The 26,711-nt window shown below is 46.3% G+C and overlaps 1 protein-coding gene across 10 annotated transcripts in view; it reads left to right on the forward strand.

Moving 5' to 3' along the window:
- The window catches only part of mpdz (multiple PDZ domain crumbs cell polarity complex component), a 49,089-nt gene that overhangs the window by 17,601 nt on the left and 4,777 nt on the right, over positions 1–26,711 (forward strand). For 7 of the 10 annotated variants that reach the window (XM_077018877.1, XM_077018922.1, XM_077018946.1 and 4 more), the window contains exons 12-36: positions 601–666; positions 1,027–1,106; positions 2,009–2,155; positions 2,394–2,564; positions 2,745–2,918; positions 3,202–3,411; positions 4,915–5,088; positions 5,803–6,141; positions 6,472–6,583; positions 7,446–7,644; positions 8,097–8,150; positions 9,996–10,091; positions 10,244–10,333; positions 10,552–10,729; positions 10,862–10,972; positions 12,322–12,414; positions 14,995–15,066; positions 17,081–17,249; positions 18,451–18,647; positions 18,773–18,864; positions 19,014–19,089; positions 20,399–20,549; positions 20,639–20,784; positions 22,637–22,720; positions 24,845–25,038. In XM_077018877.1, the coding sequence (XP_076874992.1) occupies positions 601–666; positions 1,027–1,106; positions 2,009–2,155; positions 2,394–2,564; positions 2,745–2,918; positions 3,202–3,411; positions 4,915–5,088; positions 5,803–6,141; positions 6,472–6,583; positions 7,446–7,644; positions 8,097–8,150; positions 9,996–10,091; positions 10,244–10,333; positions 10,552–10,729; positions 10,862–10,972; positions 12,322–12,414; positions 14,995–15,066; positions 17,081–17,249; positions 18,451–18,647; positions 18,773–18,864; positions 19,014–19,089; positions 20,399–20,549; positions 20,639–20,784; positions 22,637–22,720; positions 24,845–25,038 (3,475 nt within the window). The remainder of the gene's footprint in view (positions 1–600; positions 667–1,026; positions 1,107–2,008; positions 2,156–2,393; positions 2,565–2,744; positions 2,919–3,201; positions 3,412–4,914; positions 5,089–5,802; positions 6,142–6,471; positions 6,584–7,445; positions 7,645–8,096; positions 8,151–9,995; positions 10,092–10,243; positions 10,334–10,551; positions 10,730–10,861; positions 10,973–12,321; positions 12,415–14,994; positions 15,067–17,080; positions 17,250–18,450; positions 18,648–18,772; positions 18,865–19,013; positions 19,090–20,398; positions 20,550–20,638; positions 20,785–22,636; positions 22,721–24,844; positions 25,039–26,711) is intronic. The other 3 variants (XM_077018930.1, XM_077018937.1, XM_077018955.1) reach the window with 3 other exon arrangements.

Here is a 26,711-nt window from a genome sequence, read left to right on the forward strand (position 1 = left end):
GTGTGTGTGTGTGTGTGTGTGTGTGTGTGTGTGTGTGTGTGTGTGTGTGTGTGTGCACGTGTGTGTGTGTGTGTGTGTGTGTGTGTGTGTGTGCGTGTGTGTGTGTGCATGTGTGTGTGTGTGGTTATATCAGTGTGTTTGTGTGTGTGTGTGGTTATATGAGTGTGTGGGTGTGCATCTGCGTGGTTATATGAGTGTGTGTGTGTGTGTGTGTGAGTGTGTGCACATGCGTAGTTATATGAGTGTGTGTGTGTGTGTGTGTGTGTGTGTGTGTGTGTGTGTGTGTGTGTGTGTACATGTGTGGGTATATGAGTGTGTGTGTGTGTGGTCCGTCAGTGTGTGTGTATGTGCATTTTCCTTCAGCCATAATTACAGCACTAGACGTCCCGCCCGTGTGGGGACTCTGGTCCCTCATCTTGAGCCTGTCTCTCTCCTCACTCATTACTGAGGGACAGGCAGAGAGAAGAACAGCCCCTCCTGTCCTCCTCAGGGAAGGGAGGATGAGACAGAAAGAAAAACACAGAGACACCATTGTGCGATCTGTGTTGAAGCTCTTACTTTGATTGGTGTGCGTGTGTCTGTGTTTTCATCCGTGTCCAGACCCTGGTGAAGCTTCCAGAAACCTGGCTGTCATCATGCCACCCTGCTCTCCTGATCGGAAAGATGGTGAGAAAACTTTTGGATTTTGCCTTCTTTTCCAGTGACAAGCAGAACCTTGCTGTATGTTCACGTCTGCTGGACTCTAGAAGTGTCTGCTCGACTCTAGCGTCCCTGGACTCTAGAGGTGACTGCTGGGCTCTAGAGGTGCCTGCTGGACTCTAGCGTCCGTGGACTCTAGAGGTGTCTGCTGGACTCTAGAGGTGCCTGCTGGACTCTAGAGGTGCCTGCTGGACTCTAGAGGTGCCTGCTGGACTCTAGCATCCCTGGACTCTAGAGGTGTCTGCTGGGCTCTAGAGGTGTCTGCTGGACTCTAGAGGTGTCTGCTGGGCTCTTCAGGATCAGCTGATGATGTTCTCTGTGCTGCAGGCTTCAAGCTCAGTGCAAGTGAGGAAGAGGAGTTGATGAAGAAGTGGCAGAGTTCTCTCGGACCCAGCAGTGAGGTCATTGTGAGTAATTCCTGCTGCAGAACAGGACATGCTGGCAAACACGTTAAATGACCTTGCAATACATTTGATGCAAATTTTTAGTATAGAGGACAGCATAGATACAACTGAGAAAATTCTATTGATAGAACCTAATACAATAGAAACATGAGTAAAGTTTGATGGAAGCCCATTTAGAACAGTTTACAGTGCAGCTCATGATAATATAGTGCGCTTGCTGTATGGCATGGGAGTCTGAGCAAACACACACACACACACACACACACACACACACCACGTTCACACACATGGGATTGAGAGCTTATGTGATTGATATGCTCGTGCAGGCAGTAATCACGCTACACACCACGTACATACACCCAACCACACACACACACACACACACACACACACACACACACACACACACACACACACACACAACGTTCAGACACACATGGGAGTGTGAGCTGCTGTGATTGATATGCTCATGCAGACAGTAATCTCAGGCAGTAATTACCCTACACACCCCACGGACACACACTACATACACAAACCCACATACACACATACACAAACTTCATCCACACGCATACACAAACTTCAGACACCCACATACACACACTCACACTCACACACACACACACACACACACACACACACACACAGATAAGATATGCTGTGGGAGTCAGCAGAACGCTGTTGGAATTGATCATAAATCATGATTTGTTTATTGTGATTTGTTCAGAGGGTATATGATTAAAGTGTGTGTGTGTGTGTGTGTGTGTGTGTGTGTGTGTGTGTGTGTGTGTGTGTGCACGTGTGTGTGTGTACGTGTGTGTGCGTGTGCGTGCGTTTGTGTGTGTATGTACGTGTGTGTGTGTGTGTGTGTGTACGTGTGCGTGTGTGTACGTGTGTGTGTGAAGGTTGTCCAGGTAGAGAGGTTCAGTGAGAACAGTGGTCTGGGTATCAGTCTAGAGGTGGCGGACACTCACCACTACATCCGCTCAGTCCTCCCCGACGGCCCTGTGGGGACTTCCGGAAAACTCTACAGCGGAGATGAACTCTTAGAGGTGTGACACACACACACACACACACACACACACACACACACACACACACACACACACACACACACACACACACACACACTCACATGGACACTGTGATGATCCCTGTTGTGTGTGTGTGTGTGTGTGTGTGTGTATGTGTGTGTGTGAGTGTGTGTGTGGTGTGTGTATGTGTGTGTGTGTGTGTGTGTGTGTGTGTGTGTGTGTGTGTGTGTGTGTGTGTGTGTGTGTGTGTGTGTAGGTGAATGGTATATCTCTAAGAGGCGAGCCCCATAAAGAGGTGGTGAGGATTCTGAAGGAGCTGCCCGTGTGTGTTTACATGGCCTGCTGTAGGCCCGCCCCCTTGCCCTCGAGTGACGGCCATATCAGCCAATCAGAACTGGAGGAGGTGGCAACAGAGACCACACAGGAGGTACAAATGGACCTCTGTCTGAAACGTACCTCTACCTAAGTACAGAGTTGACAGAGGATGACGTAGTTCTCAACAGTACATAATCTGCTAATCTAACTAATCTACCGGGACTACAGGCATTTGTGTTACTGTTTCTTCTTGCGGGACACCCCAGACACATTTCCTGATCCTTCCATACAGGCTCTGAGTGATGCTGAGGACTTCCTCGTGGCCGTCCAATCAGAGAAGACCATGGGGGATCATGTGACTGAGGAGATGGCGGGAACCGCACTGTCGTTGTGGGAATCGGAGGTCCAGGACATCGAGCTGGACAAAGGGGGCAGCGGCCTGGGCTTCAGTATCCTAGACTACCAGGTGGCACGTGGGAGGGAAGCGTGCACGTGAGAGGGAAGCGTGCACGTGGGAGGGAAGCGTGCACATGGGAGAGAAGCGTGCACGTGGGAGGGAAGCGTGCACGTGGGAGGGAAGCGTGCACGTGCACACACCTTCCACCGAGCTTCAGTTTCTTTACTGTGCAGAAGACAAAGGGATTTAAAGACAGATAGTAATACGAGACTCTGTGTGTGTGTGTGTGTGTGTGTGTGTGTGTGTGTGTGTGTGTGTGTGTGTGTGTGTGTGTGTGTGTGTGTGTGTGTAGGACCCCACCGACCCACGTAAGACAGTAATTGTGATCCGATCGCTGGTGCCGGGTGGAGTTGCTGAACTGGACGGCCGGTTGTTGCCAGGAGACCGGCTCATGTACGTCAACAACACCAACCTGGCCAGTGGCAGCCTGGAGGAAGCAGTGCAGGCCCTGAAGGGGGCCAGCCTGGGCCTCGTCCACATTGGGGTAGCCAAGCCACTGCCTGTAAGAAAATAGAAAAGAATCACTACTAATAATGACTAATAGTGCGATAATGCTTTGGTTTCTGCATGTGTGTGTGTGCGTGTGTGTGTGTGTGTGTGTGTGTGTGTGTGTAGGTATTTCTTTATATCATGCTACAAGTAGTGTGTCTGGTGAAGCTTACAAAATGGAGCCCCAGCTCTAGCTCTGTTTGAGTTTTTGTGCTCTGTGTTTTCATGTTTGTGTGAGGTTTGATAAGATCTCATTTACCAGACTCTCCTCTTCTCCTGCCGTGTTGTAGAACTGGAGCGTTCTCACAGCGTGATGTGTGTTGGCAAATTCTCTGCTGTCATAACACCTGAAAATGCAAATGTGAAAAAAATCTGCTGTCAGTAATGAAAACTAGTTTTCCTGTTTGGCTGAGGCACCTTGCATTGCTTAATCACAATGTTAAAACAACCGTTTGAAGTCCAATCAAAAGGCAAAACCAACCGTCAGCATGAGGCTGAATATCGGTACATGTAACTGGAAATAGGCCTAGGGGTTCCAGAGAGGTGAGGATGATGAGGAGGAAGGCATCCTGTTATGTGCTGAGCCAGCATTGGCCAGTGTTATGAATCACGGTCACAACAGACAGTTACTCGTGCAGGGCGCCAAACTCCAAGCAGAGGCCTGGAGCACCTTCTAATTACTGCTTGGTTATGCTGCAAATAGAAACCTAGTGAAGAAGAGGATAAACAGAACTAAACAGAATCTCCACAAACACTAAACAAGTTACACAAACACTAAACAAGCTCCACAAACAATAAAAAACAACACAAATACTAAAAAAGCTCCACAAACACCAAACAGAATCTCCACAAACACTAAACAAGTTATACAAACATTAAATAAACCACACAAATACTACACAAGCTACACAAATACTAAAGAAGTTATACAAACATTAAACAATCCACACAAATACTAAACAAGCTCCACAAACACCAAACAGAATCTCCACAAACACTAAACAAGTTACACAAACACTAAACAAACCACATAAACACTAAACATGCTGCACAAACACTAAAAAGAATCTCCACAAACACTAAACAAACCACATAAACACTAAACAAGCTCCACAAACACTAAAAAGAATCTCCACAAACACTAAACAAACCACATAAACACTAAACAAGCTCCACAAACACTAAAACGAATCTCCACAAACACTAAACAAACCACATAAACACTAAACAAGCTTCACAAATACTAAATAAACCACATAAACACTAAACAAGCTCTACAGACACTAAACAAGTTATATAAACATTAAACAAACCACACAAATACTAAACAAGCTCCACAAACACCAAACAGAATCTCCACAAACATTAAACAAACCACATAAATACTAAACAAGCTACACAAACATGAAAACAAACCTTGCTCTCTGAAAGCGGACGCTGCTTTGTATTCAGCAGGTGTACAAACCCGTGATCCTGTTAGTGCTGAACCTAACGAAAACAACTAACTGCATTCCAGATTGATGCCAGCGATGCAGACCTGGCGGGTGAGAAGGCGTTCGACGGGCATTACGGGGACGAGGAGGACGAGGAGTTCCAGGTGTCCATGATGGCCCTCCAGGGAAGCAGCTGCAGTGCTGACCTGACCTCTGAGCTGACCTCTGAACTGTCTCTACAGGCCTCCACACCGCAGGTATCTCCAGCCAATCAGACAGCATGATTTAATCGCCATTTGACCCCTTCAGTTACCTTCAGAGTGTCCACTGGGACTAGAATCTTTTTATCCACTCCATATGACTATGGGTCATATGCCTGATTAGTGTCAATAAAGTTACTGTATAATCCTGAATTATAAACCTGAATTTAAAACATTAAAATGAAAAGATACCTCTAAATCTAGCTTAGGCTACAGACTAGAGATTACAGAAGTGCAATCAGATCTGTGCTTTAAAATATAGTCAATTTGCTGAAGTATAAGATCTGATATCTGCCAGTGCAGATATAGTCTGGTCCCTCCCACCGGATCGGCTGTAGTTCAGTCAGGCTCCTCCCACCTGCTCAGTTGTAGTACATTCTAGCCCCTCCCACCTGATTGGATGTAGCATAGTCAGGGTCCTCCCACCTGTTTGAATGTATTGTATTTCACCAGAGGAACCTTGAATCTTTTCCCCACATGAGCACCTTGTCATTCAAAATGCCTTGATGCCCCACCGAGTGTCACTAACTGAAGCAGCTTCCTGCTCAATCCGCACGTTTGTCTCTTACACTATGGCTCCCCCTGCTGGTGGCCCTGAACAGAGCGCACAGATGGTCGGTGATGATCGCAGGATTACCCAGCAGTGCTCTGGTCACTGTGATGGAGAGGCTGCTGTTTAAGTGTGAATGTGATGGTGTCTTTCTTACCCAGAGGAACTTGCACCTGGATTCGTTGGTGGAGTTTCCCTTCTTGACGCCGTCTGGAATCGCAGAGGACACCGTGCCGTTTACTCCTGAGGAGAAGGCTCCGCCCCTGAGGCCTGAAGAAGAGGTTTTAAGGCTTGGCTCCGCCCACACCAATCTGATCACAGAACTCGGCCTAGACAGAATGGACCCAGTGGATCCTCTGATCCCTAATGTGGGAGTGCCTCGAGCCAGCCCCGCCCCTCCTTCTAAAGAGGCATCGTTATACTCAGAGGGAGGACCAATCATGTCTGAGCTTTTAGACCAAGTGCCTACACGTATTTATGTGGAGGATTCTCAGGAGGAGGTAAAGAGTTTGGATTTAAATTTACATTTGTTGTTTGGACATGGAGAAATTATTATAATTCACAGTGGATACCTCCTTTATACCCAAAACACACACACACACACACACACACACACACACACACACACACTTCATGCCCAATCCATTAGAAACCCTCAGGAAACCTAGATCCTTATGGATAGAGTCCATAAACAAAATTATCCAGATATTGAATGAGTGTGTGTGTGTGTGTGTGTGTGTGTGTGTGTGTGTGTGTGTGTGTGTGTGTGTGTGTGTGTGTGTGTGCTGGTCCAATGTTGTGCCCCTATGTTAAAATGTGCATCCCGTTAGGAAGAAGATTTTCACATAAGCCAAACTGCAGAGGGGTCCGGTCAACAGGATGTGACCTCAGGAAGCAGTTTTGAGAGGACCATCACTGTCGTCAAGGGCAACTCAAGTTTAGGTGTGTAATTTAGTCATTTAACCAAAAACACAGGACACAAAAGCTCGTGGACTGTTCGAAACTACATACAATATGCCTACTGCCTGAACTGTTCAAAACTACATACAATATGCCTACTGCCTGAACTGTTCGAAACACAATACATATTATAAACATGTAATTTGAGTTTCTGTTGTGACAGCAGAAATCCCAGTGCTTGTGTCTTATCTGTGTACTGCTGGTGTGTTCTGTTTACATCAGCAAGAATGTGAAGAGTGCTTGTGTGTTCTGTTCTGCCTGTGAAAAAAAGTTTGCGACAGACTTGGTGAAGACTGACAGAGACTTAGTGAAGACTCACCTGTCACGTGTGTTACAGGTATGACAGAGACTTAGTGAAGACTCACCTGTCACCTGTGTTACAGGTATGACAGAGACTTAGTGAAGACTCCCCTGTCACATGTGTTACAGGTATAACAGAGACTTAGTGAAGACTCACCTGTCACATGTGTTACAGGTATGATAGACTTAGTGAAGACTCACCTGTCACGTGTGTTACAGGTATGATAGAGACTTAGTGAAGACTCACCTGTCACGTGTGTTACAGGTATGACAGAGACTTGGTGAAGACTCACCTGTCACGTGTGTTATAGGTATGACAGAGACTTAGTGAAGACTCACCTGTCACATGTGTTACAGGGATGACAGAGACTTAGTGAAGACTCACCTGTCACATGTGTTACAGGTATGACAGAGACTTAGTGAAGACTCACCTGTCACGTGTGTTACAGGGATGACAGAGACTTAGTGATGACTCACCTGTCACGTGTGTTACAGGGATGACAGAGACTTAGTGATGATGACTCACCTGTCACGTGTGTTACAGGTATGACAGTCAGTGCTCAGAAGGACGGTATGGGCATGCTGATCCGCAGTATCACTCATGGTGGATCCGTGAGCCGTGACGGACGTCTGGGTGTTGGAGATCTCATCCTGGCCATCAACGGAGAGTCCAGCAGGAATCTGAGCAAGGCACAGGCCCGCGCCATGCTGCGCAAACACTCGCTCTTAGGACCTGACATGGGGTGAGGGGAGAGAACTGCATCTGGACACACACACACACACACACAGGTCATAAACCTGCTGCTCCTTCTCCTGTGTGTTTCCTCCTCCGAAGATTTTTGTAGATTATGGTGCTTGTTTCAATACACAATAACTGTCCATGAGCTTTATTGAGATATTGTAGTCAGTACAGTTTCTTGTAGTTCCACGTCATGGTGGTCTGAGGTGGGCCGAGACACAATATTAGCAGTTAGAACATTGGGGAACCAGAACCAATACGTTGGCCCTGGCCTCAGATCCTCAGATCCATCACGCGTATCTGTGCCCAGTGGTGAGAGCCAAACGCGCTCGTACCAGAGCTGGCGACTTTGCGAGAGGATTGGTTGGGTCAGAGGTCAGTGTGTAGGTGCACCAGCGCTGCTCACTGAGACGTGTGTGTCAGTAGCAGCTCGTAAACACCTCTCAACCTCTCTAGATCTTTTTCTAGATCTTCCGTTTTTCCAGAGGAGGAGCGGTGCTCCTTTTATATGTGAGTATGTCTAACGCCGACCCGTCTAACGCCATCAGGATGCATCTGTGCTCTACTCGCACTGTCTGTCTCCGTCATCGTCTCTGTCTGCGCTTGCTCAAGTCTGGCTGCATGTTTGTTAACTCGTTAACTCTGCATCTTATCCTGATTAGCGTAGCAATGTTTACAGTGACCACACATTTGGTTATTTGTTAGAAAGTCTCCTTAAATATGAGACACCCGTCTAGTAAATTGGCTGTTCACATTATCTACACTGGAAGTCACAGCAATGTCTTGTTAAATCTCCTACATAGCCTTAGTTCAAACTAAAATCACACTTAAAATGTGACTGACTACTTTAGAGCAATGTAAGGGTTAATCATTAACTTGCTGCGTAATAACTTGCATTTGAGTATTAGTGTGTCAATACACATAGTGAGGTGAATTCATATCTAGAGTATGCCCCTTCAGAAGGGGGTCACGTGAATCACAGAAGCAGCCTTGCAGAAGCAGGATCAGGATTAATCCCTTACACGCTCAGCTCTCAGCATAACCTCTACACCCCAAACACCCAACAAGAAACTCCATCTCTCTTCACGTCATTTCTCTAATATTCAATTCAAGTGTGGCTACTGCGTAACATTTAAATTATTGAGCAGACACTCTTATTCAGAGCAAAGCGCATGTATTTATCAGCATATATCACAGTGTGTCTTCCTTGGAAATCAAACTCATGGCCTTGGTGTTACCTGTACGTTTCCAAGTGTGCTCCAGGAGAATGCTGAATGACGCCGTGGTGTGAGAGGGTCGTTTTTGCTCTGGGTCGTTGGGTTCTTGCCTGCAGTACTTTCGTTGGGGGAGATGTTTGCGTCGTTGGTGACCATTAACCCCGGGCGTTCCAGCTGTAGTCTGAGGCCTTTTGCCCTACTCACTCTCTGGCACACCTGGTCTAGCTCACCTGCCTCAGGTGCTTCAAGAGCTGGAGCAGGTGTTCTGAGCTGAGAGACGCTGACCCCTGACCCCGAGCGGGACAGTGGGGGCAGCAGGACTACAACTGGACAGGCCTTCTCCTAAACCATCACCAACTCCACTAACACACTCCACTGCCTGCTGGTGCCCCCCCTGCTGTCTGATCACTGTCATTACGCTCATGTTCACCACTCGGATTGAATCTCAGCGATGCACTCCTACACCAGGGGCATCAGGGAACGAATCACTGCCGTTCGATTCACCATTTGATCAAGGGTGATTCATTCCACCTGCCTCGCCTCATGTGTCTGCATGCCAAACTGAACCGCGCAAATGAGATTTGATTCACTTCCATTAGATCTGTCATCTTCACTTACAATAAGAAGGTGTTCACTGACAATCAGTTGCTGATTTGATTCCTGAACCAAGTCCTCTTACCAAAGTGTCTGTCTCCTAAGTTCCAGCAAATTAGACTTGCAAGGTGTTGCAAGACTTTATTAAGAGTTTCACCTTGGGCTGTGATAGGCAGAAACGTTATACTGCGTCTCATTACGAGGAACCCTGTAGTGAAGCTCGCTCCCCAGATAAACAACCAGGCCTCCTGGATGCTAATTAGCTCACGACCTCGGAGTCCCACTCAGATACAGTGAGATACACTATCCTCCCCACCTCCACGTGTCGGTGAGAGCTCACGGCTGCTCTAATAAGGGGTTCGCTTTGTACTGTAAGCAACGGTAATGTCATGAGTTACTTGGAACTACTTAGATAATTATTTATTTATGATGATGACATATCTAAGAGGTGGAGAACATCTGAAAAGTACTTGTATCTCATATCGCACTTTGCGTGTGTGTGTGTGTGTGTGTGTGTGTGTGTGTGTGTGTGTGTGTGTTGTAGTATCACCTACGTTCCAGCGGAGTACTTCGATGAGTACCGAGACAGTGTTCAGAGTATGGAACATGGGTCTATCACGGACACCTCGAGGAGCTCAAGGTAACCGCCACGTGAGCATCATCACACTTAAATACACAGCATCAGAAACATTTAAACAGGACAGCATTTCAGCCTGTGTGTGTGTGTGTGTGTGTGTGTGTGTGTGTGTGTGTGTGTGTGTGTGTGTGTGTGTGTGTGTGTGTGTGTGTCAGGTCTGTAGCAGAGCTCCCAGAGAGGGAGGATGGGGAAGGGGAGGAGAGTGAACTACAAACAGCTTTTACAAACTGGAACCAAGCAAGGAAGTAAGAGCACACACACGCACACACACACACACACACACACACACACACACACACACACACACAAGGAGCCACACACATGCAGTACAGCATCCTTCACATGCTCATAACACTGGAGTGTATCTTTTACAGATTCAGAAGGTGGAACTGTCTGTTCATTGGTGTGTGTCCGTGTGTGTCCATGTTTGTGTGTGTGTGTGTGTGTGTGTGTGTGTGTGTAGGGTAGAGCTCTACAGGGAACCTGGGAAATCTTTAGGCATCAGCATTGTGGGTGGGCGGGGCATGGGCAGTCGCCTTAGCAACGGGGAAGTGATGCGAGGCATCTTCATCAAGCACATCCTGGAAGACAGTCCAGCAGGACACGACGGGACACTGAAGACTGGAGACAGGATCATCCAGGTACACACACATATACACACGTGTAAGTGTGCACATTTGCATGTGTGTCTGTGTATGTGTGTTCTTATATATGTGTGTGTGTGAGTGTTTTTAATGTGTGTGTGTGTGTGTGTGTGTGTGTGTGTGTGTTAGGTGGATGGCGTAGACCTGCGAGATGCCAGTCATGACCAGGCTGTAGAGGTCATCCGTAAAGCTGGGAACCCTGTTGTGTTCCTGGTTCAGAGTGTCACCAGCAGATCCAGGGTCAGTAACCTCCGCCGCTCTGTACTTACACCACACACACAGCCGTACGCACACACTGATCTCAGATCTGCTGGCCTTGTTGTGTTTTTGAGCATATCATAGACCACAATCAGACCCCCGTGCCCAGGGCAGTGCTCTTACCCATCTGCCCCAGCTCCTCGTTGCCCTCGTGGGCAGGACAGGGACTGTGAGCCCACCTGGATGACGTAGACGGCTGCTGGACAGCAGTTCTGACCCCTCTGGCGTTCTGCTCTGGTTGGGGCCGAGAGCTGTCAGTGCTGCTGGCTGATATCACCAGTTCACACCCTGCAGACACTGACGGTCTCTGTTGCTACAAGGTCGATTACATTACTGCTCATTTCAAACCCAAACTCTGCTAGAAACTGTGGCCCTGTGCTGGCGGAGGCCACGTTGGAACTCTCCAGCTCACTGAGTGCTCTAATTGAGAAGGTCTGGATCTCGCCCAAGGTCTGGAGTGCTGAACAAACCTGAAAATGATTAAAATATGCTTGAGAGGAAATGTCCCATCTCAGCCTTTTTTCTGGACAGCTGATATTTTAAGAAAAGCCTAATGATTCATCCTTTCAGCAAAATGGGGCTGTGGCTGAGGGGCAGGGCTGTGGCTGAGGAGGCGGGGCCGGGAGCTGAGGAGGCGGAGACTACAGTGTGCTGCTGCGGTCTGGAGCTCCAGACAGTGTAGTAGAAATACACCCGCCCTCACTGGAACAGGGTTTTTTTGTCAGAACCGGCTCGTGGGTTCAGTGGTACTGACCTGGGACCTTTCGCTCAACTGCACTTAGAGATAACCAGCTCCTCCCACTCTGTCAGCTCCTCCCTCTCTGTAAACTCCTCCCACTCCACCAGCTCCTCCTACTTATGTTGTTACTGTTGGTCTTACTGATGTGTTACTGATGGTCTTACTGCAGTATTACTGATGGTGTAACTACAGCATTAATAATGATGTTACTGCAGTATTACTGATGGTGTAACTACAGCATTAATAATGATGTTACTGCAGTATTACTGATGGTGTAACTACAGCATTAATAATGATGTTACTGCAGTATTACTGATGGTGTAACTACAGCATTAATAATGATGTTACTGCAGTATTACTGATGGTGTAACTACAGCATTAATAATGATGTTACTGCAGTATTACTGATGGTGTAACTACAGCATTAATAATGATGTTACTGCAGTATTACTGATGGTGTAACTACAGCATTAATAATGATGTTACTGCAGTATTCCTGATGCTGTTACTGCCGTGTTTAATAAATAATCTTTCAGGTTTTGTCATTACTCTGCTTCACTTTCTCCGTTTCTCGTTTCTCTTCATATGACAGAAGTCAGCATCGGAGTGTGTGATGTCGGAGTGTGTTGTGTCGGAGTGTGTGGAGGACAGAGCATCACCCTTCCGCATGTCTGACAGCACTGAGGTCAGTGGGGTCAGAGAGGTCGGTGGGGTCAGAGAGGTCAGTGGGGTCAGAGAGGTCGGTGGGGTCAGAGAGGTCAGTGAGAGAGAAGCAGCTCTATCTGCTACAACAGATATACAGTATATGTAGTAGCTCTGGGGCCCCTGGGGGGGGGCAGCACTGCTCTGACTGCTGCACAGGGGCTACTGGCTTTTTTTGGACACACTAATACTTTCTCCCTCTCCCAGGGTCCTTAGTAGGGCTGAACGATTTTGGAAAATAATCTAATTGCAATTTTTTATCTATAAATTGCGATTGCGATTTAAAATCGCGATTTTTTCCCATTGTTCCACTTCAGGAAACTCTGTTTCGGCATTTTTTATACAGCTCAGATACAGGGTTGCGGGGGGGGGGGGGGGGGGGGGGGTGTAAACAGAGGCGGTCTTTGCATAGAGGCGTTGCTAGGCAATTGCCTTGGGCCCCTCCCACTGTAGGGCCCCCTTGTCTAGCTAAAGCCAGGTTCACACTACACGACTTTTCAGTCATCAGGTTTTTGTGCCGTTCGCACTACACGACTGGTTGTGCTGTAATCGCAAGTCTTTCAGTTGTTGTGGCGTTCACACTACATGACTGATCGGCGACGTGGGCTCACGAATTAAACGACTGGGGAATCGCCGACTCATCTGGCTGCCGTCCAAAAACACGAGAACACGAAAATGAAACACTCGCGAGAACCAGCAACACCACGAAGAAAATAAAAACAACGTACATGTACTCCACATTTTCGTTATTATTATTTTTTTTTACCGTTTAACCACTCCATAGTCCCAAATTGCCAGAATTATTTCATCTCTCCGTTGCAGTGAACATAGATATAGTCAATCGCACTATTTCTCCAGTGCTGTCACAATAACAAACACAGTCTTGTAGTAAAGTTGTATGAAGCTAGACGCTGTTGTTGACTCACAGTCGCCGACTGGGCTAGATATGAAACATGCTAGATATTAAACATGCTAGATATCTGCCGGTCGTCTGCGATGAGTCGGCCACCACTCGTCGAGCGTCTTTCAGCAGTTCACACTACACGACTGAGCGAGCGCCGAATGATCCCCGATTTGCGTCCGACCAGTTTCTGTCGGCGATCTACAAAAACAGTCGGCGACTGAAAAACCAGCCTAAAATCTTGTAGTGTGAAGCTGAACTTATTTCTCGCATATTAATGTTGATGGGCCCCCTAGCTAAATTCGCATTGAGCCTCCAAATTGCTAAGTCCGCCACTGGGTGTAAAATGGACTAAATGTAAGTATTATTATTATATCGTGATCGATCGATCGCCTGTGGTTGGCGCCAGAGCGAACTACTAATTTTTTAGTCTAAGACGGTCAATGCGTAAGACGGTCAATGCGTGAGAGTTGGCAACCCTGCAGGTAGGCTATAGCAACTTGGCTAAAATATGTGCGTGAGGGCGTTTGGTAGCGCATATCCAGTGTGTTTAACAAAGCCATGAAGCCGGGCTTGTTCACTATATTAACGGGCATCATGTCTTTCACTATGAACTCCGTTACTGCCCGAGTTATTTCAGCGTGCCGCTTCCAATTATATCTATAAGGAGTTACACTTTCAAACGGTTCGGTCAGTGAACCCTGTCTGCTGGACCGCGGTCAAGCTATCCGCGCTTTCGCGATTCATCCGCGCTTTAAATCTTATTGCGCCTATATGCGTGATTTTACGGTATTTCGCTGCTCACCGCATACTAAAGCTGTATAAGCGCAGAGAAACACTTTGGCGTATTTGAAGATGCAGCACTGGTCGTTGGCATTTTAGCCTTACAAATATCATACGAGGCTTTGTGGTGTTTTTTTAATGCTGAAGGTTTGTAGTGTTACCTCGCGTCGTAGCAACAGTAGCAAGGCATGTTTTGCAGGGTACCTGACGTTGAGCAGCATCTTTTTAAAAGCCAAAGTAATTTCACACAACTGATGTGCTGCCCCTCTTTTGGTATTAGACTTTCAGTTGTGTCAGCTTCTGAAAGCCATTGTGCAACAAGTTAAAGTGCGCTGTGTTAACTTCACTTCTCCACCTCCCTGCCTCCTGCTCGGGTTTGCTCCGTTCGTCCTCGGCTCGGCTCGCTCCCAAGTCACGTGACCAGTTTAAATCGCAGCCTGTGCGATTAGACAATCGCGTTTTAAAAAATCGCGAAATTATCGCAAATGCAATTAATCGTTCAGCCCTAGTCCTTAGAAGGACTATTTTATTGCTTGTTTGAATTTGCTCATCTGAAATAGCATTCAACTGAGTTTAAACGAGTTTAGAAATGACAGTATTACAGTATTGTAATTAAAACTGTCACTATAACATGTTTTCAGGACGTCCATGCGGTCTCTCCCTGTCTCCCTTTGTCTGTCTCTCTCTGTGTCTCTCCCACTCATTGTCTGTCTCTCTCCCTCTCCCTCCTTTTATCTTGTCTCTCCCTCTCACTCTCTCCCTCACTGTGTCTCTCCTCTGTCTCTGGCTATATATCTGTCTGTATGTCTGTCTGTCTGTCTCTCTCCCTCCTCTCTCTCTCTCTCTCCCTCCTCTCTCTCCCTCTCTCTCTCTCTATAGGACATTAAGAGTCACAGTAGGCTTTTCCTCCGTTTCTCCCTGACTAACCCTTTCACCCCTACTCCATTTAAGGTTTGTGCCTCTGTATGCACGCATGTGTGTGTGTGTGTGTGCGTGTGTGTGTGTGTGTGTGTGTGTGGTTCTGTTTTTGCCCGCTCTGAAGTGTTTTGTATTGACTCCGCATATCTAGGTCTTCAAATTTCTCATGGTGTGTGTTTGTGAGAGAAAGAGTGAGAGTGTGTGTGTGTGTGTTTGTGTGTGAGAGAAAGAGAGAGAGTGTGTGTGTGAGAGAATGGGACAGTGTGTGTGTGTCTGAGAGATTCAGCATTACGGGTATGATCATTATAAGAAGATAAAAACAACCTACGTACAGTTCCAATGAAACATGTGCAGACACTATTTCACGGCTCCCTGTGGTGGAGGCGTCACGTGCGCTGAGGAACATACATGGCGCTGCAGCTAATCCACACTGACACACCGACTCGCGCGCCCGCAGACATGAAGGTTGTGTAGCAGTGAAGCGCCGGAGCTCCCCCTGCAGGACAGACGGAGAATTACATTTAAACCTTCAACTTGAAGCAGCTGTTAGAGCGCCATCTAAATGGTTTTGTAAATATGTAAAGAAAAAATAGGCCAATGTTTGATAAGCATAATATATAAACTATAACAGTATGTGTGTGTGTGTCTAATGTGTGTGATAATATATCAAATGTATATATAAACTGTGTGCTTTACCATGATGTATTAGATCCAGATAATACCAACAATACAGCACTTACCACAATATGTAGATCACGATTCCATAATAATAATAATAATACTAATAATAATACTCGTAATACATTACAGTTCGTCTGAAGCTTTATGGAACCTATATAGTCACCTATGGTATGCTGCCTTCAGACCTTACGGAGGTTATTCATCCACATTATCTGAGCGATAGCAACAAGCAGATGGACAAAAGGATTTTGTTCATATATTTTGTGAATGGTATGCAAATGACCTGAAGTATTACACGACTTCTTGATCTTAACGCATTCTTGACTTGTAGCTGTTTAAATAAATGTAGGCGCTGTACAGTCAAGACTTATACAGAGTAAGAATACATCCATACAGGCGTATTCATTTTAACATTGACAACTTCACGCATATAAAAGTAGCAGCGTGGTGTAAATATATAAATACAGTCATGGACGTAATTTTGATTTCAAAAGTGGGGGGGGGGCATGGATTCGTCGCTATTTAAATATTTGGTTTTAACCGTAAAAACTGGGGGGGGACCACAACCGGCTTTTGAAAAAGTGGGGGGGACATGCCCCCCCCCCCCCCAAATTACGTCCGTGAATACAGTGATATAGTCGAGGTTACTGTTGCGCCTCCACACAAACTCCGTGTGGCTGTTTAAAACAGAAGCGCTCTGGCGCCCCCTGGTGTTCACATCTGAAATCAGCGTGTACAGCGCTAAAGTTGCGGCTGGATGTCTAAGCAACGATACTCCCCGTCAGAGGGAAGTTTCTGCCGTTAATCTTCTCAACATGACGGGGCGGCAAAATCCTTCAGCAGTGAAATGCGGCAGGAGGAAACCAAACAGGCTGGTTTTTTTTAGCGTGGAGCTCCGTGGTTCTGTGGTTCTCTGCCGGCATTCAGGTCCCCGTCAGGTGTAGCCGGAATAGTCGCTCAGTGCGACGGGATTAACTCTGCGTCCCGGCTGTAGGATCATGTAGACGGGAGCTGTCTGAAACCCTTCAGTGTGGTGGTGAGCAGCCGTAACAAAGTGGCTTGCGAGTGGCGCAAACTCCCAAGGGCTTTATTGTGTGTGTGTGTGTGTGTGTGTGTGTGTGTGTGTGTGTGTGTGTGTGTGTGTGTGTGTGTGTGTGTGTGTGTGTGTGAGAGAGAGATAGGGAGTCTATAGGAGGAAATAAACAGTTAACCACCGTTTATCTATTTCTGGCATGTTAATACTATTTCAGCTTCGTCTACAGTTAAACTGCATCCTGATATTTATCGTAGCGCCGTATGTATCAGAGCAGGTGTGTAGTATGTTTACGTTCCCCTGGTAACGTACGTCCTCTGGTTACCGAGACAGCCGAGTCGGGAGGCGGGGAAGGTTTCTCCGACACTGCCGTTCCTCTCGCTCCCATTGGTCCCTCACATCGGCGAGACGGACGCAGACACGCTGACGGAAGTCCTCGACCGGCTCGCTCTTCATCACGATGCGGCGGAGGAAGAGGAGGATGAGTTTGGCTACACCTGGAGTGAGTGACGTCGTCCATGACTGTAATTTGGATACGGCAATAACAGTACTGTCAGAAAACGTAATGTCATTTTTTTCGGTGTATGTCTTGGTAATTATATATACAATATATTGCCAAAAGTACTAGCTCACCTTCCTTGACTCACATATGAGCTTAAGTGACATCCCATTCCAAAGGGTTCAATATGACGTTGGTCCACCCTTTGCAGCTAGAACAACTTCAACTCTTCTGGGACTCTTCTGCTGTACACAAGGTTTATGTGTTTATGGGGATTTTTGACAATTTCCAGAAGCGCATTTGTGAGGTCACCGTCTGGTGTTGGGTGAGGAGGCTTCTCTCCCTCCACCAAACGTTACACTTGGCACAATGCAGTCAGACACGTACCGTTCTCTACCGTTCTCTGGCAGCCGCAAAACCCAGACTCGTCCATCAGATTGCCAGGTGGAGAAGCGTGAATCATCACTCCAGAGAACACGTGATTTACACCACTGCTCTGCACTTGGTGATGTATGGCTTGGATGCAGCTGCTCGACCATGGAAACCCATTCCATGAAGCTCTCTGTGCACTGTTTCAACTAATCTGAAGGCCACATGAAGTTTGGATATCTGTAGTGATTGTAGAAAGTTGGTGACCTCTTCGTATGTGCTTCAGTATCTGCTGACCCCGGTCTGTCAGTTTACGTGGCCGACCACTTCATGGCTGAATTACTGACAGTTGACTGTGGAATATTTAGGAGCGAGGAAATTTCACGACTGGATTTGGTGCACAGGTGGCATCCTATCACAGCTCCACACTGGAATTCACTGAGTTCCTGAGAGCGACCCATTCTTTCACAAATGTTTGTAAAACAACACGGCTGGGTGTTTAATGTTATAATATTATACACATGTGGCCATGGAAGTGATTGGAACAACTGATTCCGATCATTTGGATGGGTGCGAATACTCTTGGCAATATAGTGTGTGTGTGTGTGTGGCTTCTTGCCAAACGGTTAACTTGCAAAACACTAGGTAATGATATTGACTCCTGTAGTTTAGTAGTAGTCTGACTCAATGGTGTCTTGAATTTTGGCCTATCTGTACTATTACCTAGGATGTATTCTGTGATCAAATGCAAAGCACTTTGTAAGTCTCACTCTGGATAAGAGCGTCTGCTAAATGCCGTAAATGTAAATGTGTGTGTGTGTGTGTGTGTGTGTAGAGAAAGTCCTGCAGCGTTATGGGAGTCTGCGTGGTGCTCTCCACATGGTGGCGCTAGAGAAGGGTCAGAGCGGTCTGGGTCTGAGTCTGGCGGGTAACCGGGACCGCACGCGCATGAGTGTGTTCGTGGTGGACATCGACCCTGCTGGGGCGGCCGGACAGGACGGACGCCTCTGTGTGGGAGACGAGCTCCTGGAGGTGTGTGTGTGTGTGTGTGTGTGTGTGTGTGTGTGTGTGTTCATGTCTCGTTCAGAACCCGTGTGGCACCCTCTCCCTCTCCTCCACACCTCCAGACCACCTTGTGTCATTTCCCCCCTTTGTAGATCAACGGTCAGATTCTGTACGGCCGCTCACACCAGAACGCCTCAGCCATCATCAAGAGCGCCCCCTCCAAGGTCAAAATCATCTTTATCAGGTCAGTCCTTCCGGAAGGAACCGTAGTACTTGTTTCAATAGTCATAACCACCAGAGGGCGCCAGTGGTCCATAGTTTTCTGAAATTCTGCATGTGTTTCAGTGCTTGGTCAAACAACATTTCTCTCAGTTCACAATGTGTGTGTTACAGGAACACAGACGCTCTGAGTCAGATGGCTGTTGGCCCAGTGAAGGAGTCTGAAGATGCCATGGATACACAAACAGAGGTGCAGCAGTGTGGACACACACACACACACACACACACACACACACACACACACACACACAGTGGTAACTCAGACTGAGCTAGGTACTTCTCCATTACCACACTTCTCTCTTAGCCAATCACTCTCATACACAAATCTCCCTTAGCCAATCACTGTCTCATATACAAATCTCCCTCAGCCAATCACTGTCTCATACACAAATCTCCCTTAGCCAATCACTGTCTCATATACAAATCTCCCTCAGCCAATCACTGTCTCATACACAAATCTCCCTTAGCCAATCACTGTCTCATATAGAAATCTCCCTTAGCCAATCACTGTCTCATACACAAATCTCCCTTAGCCAATCACTGTCTCATATACAAATCTCCCTTAGCCAATCACTGTCTCATATACAAATCTCCCTTAGCCAATCACTGTGTCATATACAAATCACCCTTAGCCAATCACTGTCTCATATACAAATCACCCTTAGCCAATCACTGTCTCATACACAAATCTCCATTAGCTCATCACTTTCTCTAAAAACTAAATCTAAAACTATCTGATACACACTAAAACATTAGCTCATCACTATGATACACAAATCTCCTTTAGCACTCAATGGAGTGATCGTCCACCATGTCCAACAAGACAGCAGGGACGGAGTGATCGTCCACAGTGTCCAACAAGACAGCAGGGACGAAGTGATTGTCCACAGTGTCCAACAAGACAGCACAGCTCCACAGGTACAGGTCTACAGGAATAGGTCTACAGGAACAGGTCCACAGGTACAGGTCCACAGGTACAGGTCCACATGTACAGGTCTATATGTACAGGTCTACATGTACAGGTCCACATGTACAGCTCCACAGGTACAGGTCTACATGTACAGGTCTATATGTACAGGTCTACAGGTACATGTGTACAGGTACATGTGTACAGGTACAGGTCTACAGGTACAGGTCTACAGGTACAGGTCTACAGGTACAGGTCTACACGTACATGTCTACACGTACAGGTCAACAGGTACAGGTCAACAGGTACAGGTCCACACGTACAGGTCTACACGTACATGTCTACACGTACAGGTCCACACGTACAGGTCCACAGGTACAGGTCTACATGCACAGGTCTACACATACAAGTCCAAAGGTACAGCTTTGGCTCAGTTCAGACCTGCTACATGCAGATTCCCTGGATTACACAACTCTATCTTAATCTGGATTACCATTGCAGGGCCTCTGTCCAAAACGCCCTGTTTCTCTGGAAACTTTGTATACTTCACTGTCTCTGACCTTTGATGACCTTTGATCTTTGATTGTTGTAGGTGACATCGTCAGTGAGCCTCAGCACCTGTACAGACAGCCCCATCTCAACACCGTCCAATCAGATGCGCAGAGGGTCAGACCCAGGGCCCGCCTCTTTACCCAGCATGCCCTTGTCCTCAGAGACACCTCCAGAAACAGAGGAAGTCATGAGTGAGTAGAGGCCCCTGGAGTCGAGGCCCTCGCTGTGCCTGTTATGCCCGATGATTCTTTGAATCGAGTTTTCATGGTGACTGTTTCAGGCTCCAGCAGATCATCGACCCCTACAGCATTGGCCTCTGACCCCACGACATGTCCCATAATCCCTGGCTGTGAGACCACCATAGACATCTCCAAAGGAAGGACAGGACTTGGCCTTAGTATCGTGGGCGGCTCTGACACACTACTGGTAAACAGACTGACCCTTGTGTGTGTGTGTGTGTGTGTGTGTGTGTGTGTGTGTGCGTGTGCGTGTGTTTGTGTGTGTGTCAGAGAGACTGAGGGAAAAATGAGCATTCCTGAGATAGTAAATATTCCAAGACTTATCACTCATATCACTCATACCCTTATTCTGAGGGAGTCTGTGTACTGCCCCCTAATGAATATGTAGGTACTGTCCCCCTGATGAATATGTAGGCGCTGTCTCTCTTATGAATATGTAAGTCCTGTCCCCCTGATGAATATGTAGGCACTGTCCCTCTTATGAATATGTAAGTCCTGTCCCCCTGATGAATATGTAGGCACTGTCCCTCTTATGAATATGTAGGTACTGTCCCCCTGATGAATATGTAGGTACTGTCCCCCTGATGAATATGTAGGTACTGTCCCCCTGATGAATATGTAGGCACTGTCCCTCTTATCAATATGTAGGTACTGTCCCCCTGATGAATATGTAGGCACTGTCCCTCTTATCAATATGTAGGTACTGTCTCCCTGATGAATATGTAAGTCCTGTCCCCCTGATGAATATGTAGGCACTGTCCCTCTTATGAATATGTAGGTACTGTCCCCCTGATGAATATGTAGGTACTGTCCCTCTTATGAATATGTAAGTGCTGTCCCACTGATGAATATGTAGGTACTGTCCCCCTGATGAATATGTAGGTACTGTCCCTCTTATGAATATGTAGGTGCTGTCCCTCTTATGAATATGCAAGTGCTGTCCCTCTTATGAATATGCAAGTGCTGTTCCCCTAATGAATATGTAAGTCCTGTCCCTCTGATGAATATGTAGGCACTGTCTCTCTTATGAATATGTAGGCACTGTCTCTCTTATGAATATGTAAGTCCTGTCCCCCTGATGAATATGTAGGTGCTGTCCCCCTTATGAATATGTAAGTCCTGTCCCCCTGATGAATATGTAGGCACTGTCCCCCTAATGAATATGTAGGTACTGTCCCCCTGATGAATATGTAGGCACTGTCTCTCTTATGAATATGTAGGTACTGTCCCCCTAATGAATATGTAGGTACTGTCCCCCTAATGAATATGTAGGTACTGTCCCCCTAATGAATATGTAGGTACTGTCCCCCTGATGAATATGTAGGTGCTGTCCCCCTGATGAATATGTAGGCACTGTCTCTCTTATGAATATGTAGGTACTGTCCCCCTAATGAATATGCAGGTACTGTCCCCCTGATGAATATGTAGGCACTGTCTCTCTTATGAATATGTAGGTACTGTCCCCCTAATGAATATGTAGGTACTGTCCCCCTAATGAATATGTAGGTACTGTCCCCCTAATGAATATGTAGGTACTGTCCCCCTGATGAATATGTAGGAACTGTCTCTCTTATGAATATGTAGGTACTGTCCCCCTAATGAGTATGTAGGTACTGTCCCCCTAATGAATATGTAGGTGCTGTCCCCCTGATGAATATGTAGGTACTGTCCCCCTGATGAATATGTAGGTACTGTCCCACTAATGAATATGTAGGTACTGTCCCCCTAATGAATATGTAGGTACTGTCCCCCTAATGAATATGTAGGTACTGTCCCCCTAATGAATATGTAGGTACTGTCCCCCTAATGAATATGTAGGTACTGCCCCCCTAATGAATATGTAGGTACTGTCCCCCTAATGAATATGTAGGTACTGTCCCCCTAATGAATATGTAGGTACTGTCCCCCTAATGAATATGTAGGTACTGTCCCCCTAATGAATATGTAGGTACTGTACCCCTAATGAATATGTAGGTACTGTACCCCTAATGAATATGTAAATCTCTCTGAGCCTGTACTAACCACTGCCTGTTCGTCAGGGTGGCATAATAATCCACGAGGTGTATGAGGAGGGATCTGCTGCTAAAGACGGACGACTGTGGGCAGGAGATCAGATTCTACAGGTAACATCACCTGTAGAACACCGCTACAACCGCTACCTGAAACACACCGCTACAGTGTTCAAACAGAACCCACCCACACACACACACACACACACACAACATAATACACATTGCTCCTCGTTTTGTGTTGTGTGAACCACATTCAAATACCACATAGAAATACCACATTTTCAGTGTCTGTGAAATCAGTCTGTTGTTAATACAGTGGGGAAAATAAGTATTTAGTCAGTCACCAATTGTGCAAGTTCTCCCACTTAAAAAGATGAGAGAGGCCGGTAATTGACATCATAGGTAGACCTTATCTATGAGAGACAAAATGTGAAAAAAAAATTGAGAAAATCATTTTGTCTGACTTTTAAAGAATTTATTTGCAAATAATGGTGGACAATAAGTATTTGGTCAATAACAAAAGTTCATCTCAATACTTAGTTGTATATCCTCTGTTGGCAATGACAGAGGTCAAGCGTTTTCTGTAAGTCTTCACAAGGTTGGCACACACTGTTGCTGGTATGTTGGCCCATTGCTCCATGCAGATCTCCTCTACAGCAGTGATGTTTTGGGGCTGTCGGCGGGCAACACGGACTTTTAACTCCCGCCAAAGGTTTTCGATGGGGTTGAGATCGGGAGACTGGCTAGGCCACTCCAGGACTTTGAAATGTTTCTTACGAAGCCACTCCTTCGTTGCCCTGGCAGTGTGCTTGGGATCATTATCATGCTGAAAGACCCAGCCACGTTTCATCTTCATTGCCCTTGCTGATGGAAGGAGGTTTGCACCCAAAATCTCACAATACATGGCCCCATTCATTCTTTCATGTACACGGACCAGTCGTCCTGGTCCCTTTGCAGAGAAACAGCCCCAAAGCATGATGTTGCCACCCCCATGCTTCACAGTTGGTATGGTGTTCTTTGGATGCATCTCAGCATTCACTGTCCTCCAAACACGGCGAGTTGTGTTTTTACCAAATAGTTGTACTTTGGTTTCATCTGACCATATGACATTCTCCCAATACTCTTCTGGAACATCCAAATGCTCTCTAGCAAACTTCAGACGTGCCTGGATATGGACTGGCTTAAGCAGGGGGACACGTCTGGCACTGCAAGATCTGAGTCCCTGGCGTCGTAGTGTGTTGCTGATGGTAGCCTTTGTAACGTTGGTCCCAGCTTTCTGCAGGTCATTCACTAGAACCCCCCTTGTGGTTCTGGGATTTTTCCTCACTGTTCTTGTGATCATTTTGACCCCACGAGCTGAGATCTTGCATGGAGCCCCAGATCGAGGGAGATTAGTAGTGGTCTTGTAGGTCTTCCATTTTCTGATTATTGTTCCCACAGTAGATTTCTTCACACCAAGCTGCTTTCCTATTGCAGATTCAGTCTTCCCAGCCTACAATTCAGTTTCTGGTGTCCTCCGACAGCTCTTTCGTCTTCACCATAGTGGAGTTTGGAGTGTGACTGTTTGAGGTTGTGGGCAGGTGTCTTTTATACTGTTAACGACTTCAAACAGGTGCCATTAATACAGGTAATGAGTGGGGGAAAGAGGAGCCGCTTAAAAAAGAAGTTACAGGTCTGTGACAGCCAGAAATCTTGCTTGTTTGTAGGTGACCAAATGCTTATTTTCCACCATTATTTGCAAATAAATTCTTTAAAAGTCAGACAAAATGATTTTCTCAATTTTTTTTTCACATTTTGTCTCTCATAGTTGAGGTCTACCTATGATGTCAATTACAGGCCTCTCTCATTTTTTTAAGTGGGAGAACTTGCACAATTTGTGACTGACTAAATACTTATTTTCCCCACTGTATGTATTTGATTTGAATAAATTAATCGATTAAAACTGAATACATTTTAAAACCTTTCTGACCTTATGTTCCTCCCTCTATCTTGGCTGTCTGCCCCCCCACCACCCAATACCCCCATCACCCCCCCAACACCCACCCCAACATCTGCACCCAACATCCCCACCCTCCCCCACTGCCCAAAACCACCGCCCATCACCTCCACCCACCCCAAACCCCCACACAACACCCTCCCCCACCCCAACACCTCCACCTTCCCCCACTGCCCAACATCACCACCCAACACCCTCACCCACCCCCCAACACCCCCACCTTCCCCCTCCCCCTGCAGGTGAACGGTGTAGACCTGCGCATGGCCACCCATGACGAGGCCATCACGGTCCTGAGGCAGACTCCCCAGAGCGTGCGTCTCACCGTGTTCCGTGATGAAGGCCAGTGTAAGGGGGAGGACCTGTGGCACCTTCTCACGCTGGAGCTGCAGAAGGAACCTGACCAGGGTCTCGGCCTCAGCATCTTTGGCAGGAGGTACTGCAGATAACCCCTGCGGACCTTTACAGAAGCATAAAGCAGCCCATAAAGGAGCCTGTAAAGTAGCCTGTTAAGCAGCCTGTAAAGCAGCCCGTAAGGCAGCCTGTAAAGTAGCCCGTAAAGCAGCCTGTAAAGCAGCCCGTAAAGAAGCCTGTAAAGCAGCCCGTAAAGCAGTCTGTAAAGTAGCCCGTAAATCAGCCTGTAAAGAAGCCTGTAAAGTAGGGGTGCAGGAAAAAATCGATTCGAGCTCGAATCGCATTTCTAACATTGAACGATTCAGAATCGATTCTCATTTTTAAAAAATCTTTTTTTTTTGGGTGCGTGTGTGCTTTCTCAGCCACTGTAGTGCTAGGCAAAACAAGGAAACAGCTTTGACTATGTGCAGGCATGCTAGTAAAGCTACAGCGGGTTGTGTAGTGTACGGTATTTGTTGTTGCACCGCTAAAGTATGAAGTCCAAACGGCTCCGCGGTCTTTGAAAGCAACCATTTGGAAACACTTTAGATTTCACCGTCAACCCGGCCCGGGTTAGAATGGGCTTGATCGTTTGCACACGCATAAAGACGCTACAAATGATATTCGGGAGTTACAATGATTATAACTCCTGGTAAAATAAAGTTAAAATAAAAAAATAAAAATAACTTAGTTCATTGAGCACTCTAGTTTTGTCCTAACTAGATATTTAGATATAATACTGCTGTAATACTGCAAAGTCGTGGTCAGAGGTGAACTTCGGTATAGCCGGTGTGTATTTTATTTAAAATAATTAACACCCTTGAGCCAGTGTGGCTTTGGACATAGATAATTCCGTGCCATTTGCTGTGATGGATAATTAAAGTCTAGCTCTTATTTATGCATAGAAACGTAAATCAACAATATCATCTGTAGCGTCTTTATGCGTGGATAAACGAGGGGAATCAGAATTCGCCACAACACACAAGCCAAAACTCGCACATGAAATGCTACAGGCACCGTTCAGAAACTGATCAGTTCAGTTAAATGTGTTCAGTTCAGTAGATATATGCAGCTTTTAGAAAATATGGTATATATATATATATTTTTTTTTCGTCTGTGAAGTGGAAGTTCTGGCAGCTAACGTAAGCCTACCCATTTTATTAATGTAACAGCACTTTTATTTTTGCAAGCACTTTCATATATTTTTTTATTTTTGTGATTTGTTAAGGAAAAATGTGTAATTTTGTTTCTGGAAGTGGCATGTTCTCAGAAATAGGCAGCTAGCCTAAGCCTAATTCTTGTATGAAGCAATTTGTTGTTTTTACAGAAAGAGCAGTATTTTTGTATAATAAAATTTTTGAGTAGTGGCCAGTTCTGGCAGCTAGCCTAAGCCTACCAATTTTATTTACTTTACTACAGTTTTATTAGTTTAATGTAGTGTTCTGAGTGTCAGCCTCAAACAGACATGTTGTCTTGAATTTACCTTTGTGTGTTTACATTATTGCAATATGTTGATAAAACCTTTACAATTATAATATCTTTATAAATGTACTCTGCTTTCATGCCAGCAGACCGAAGTAGCTCGTTTTGAATTGAGAATCGTTTTTTAATCGAATTGTTGGGATCTGAAAGAATCGGGAAAAAATCGAATCATGACCCCAAGAATCGACTCTGAATCGAATCGTGGGATTCCCAAAGATTCGCAGCCCTACTGTA

This window comes from Brachyhypopomus gauderio, chromosome 1, assembly GCF_052324685.1.
Source record: "Brachyhypopomus gauderio isolate BG-103 chromosome 1, BGAUD_0.2, whole genome shotgun sequence".
Taxonomy (NCBI): domain Eukaryota; kingdom Metazoa; phylum Chordata; class Actinopteri; order Gymnotiformes; family Hypopomidae; genus Brachyhypopomus; species Brachyhypopomus gauderio.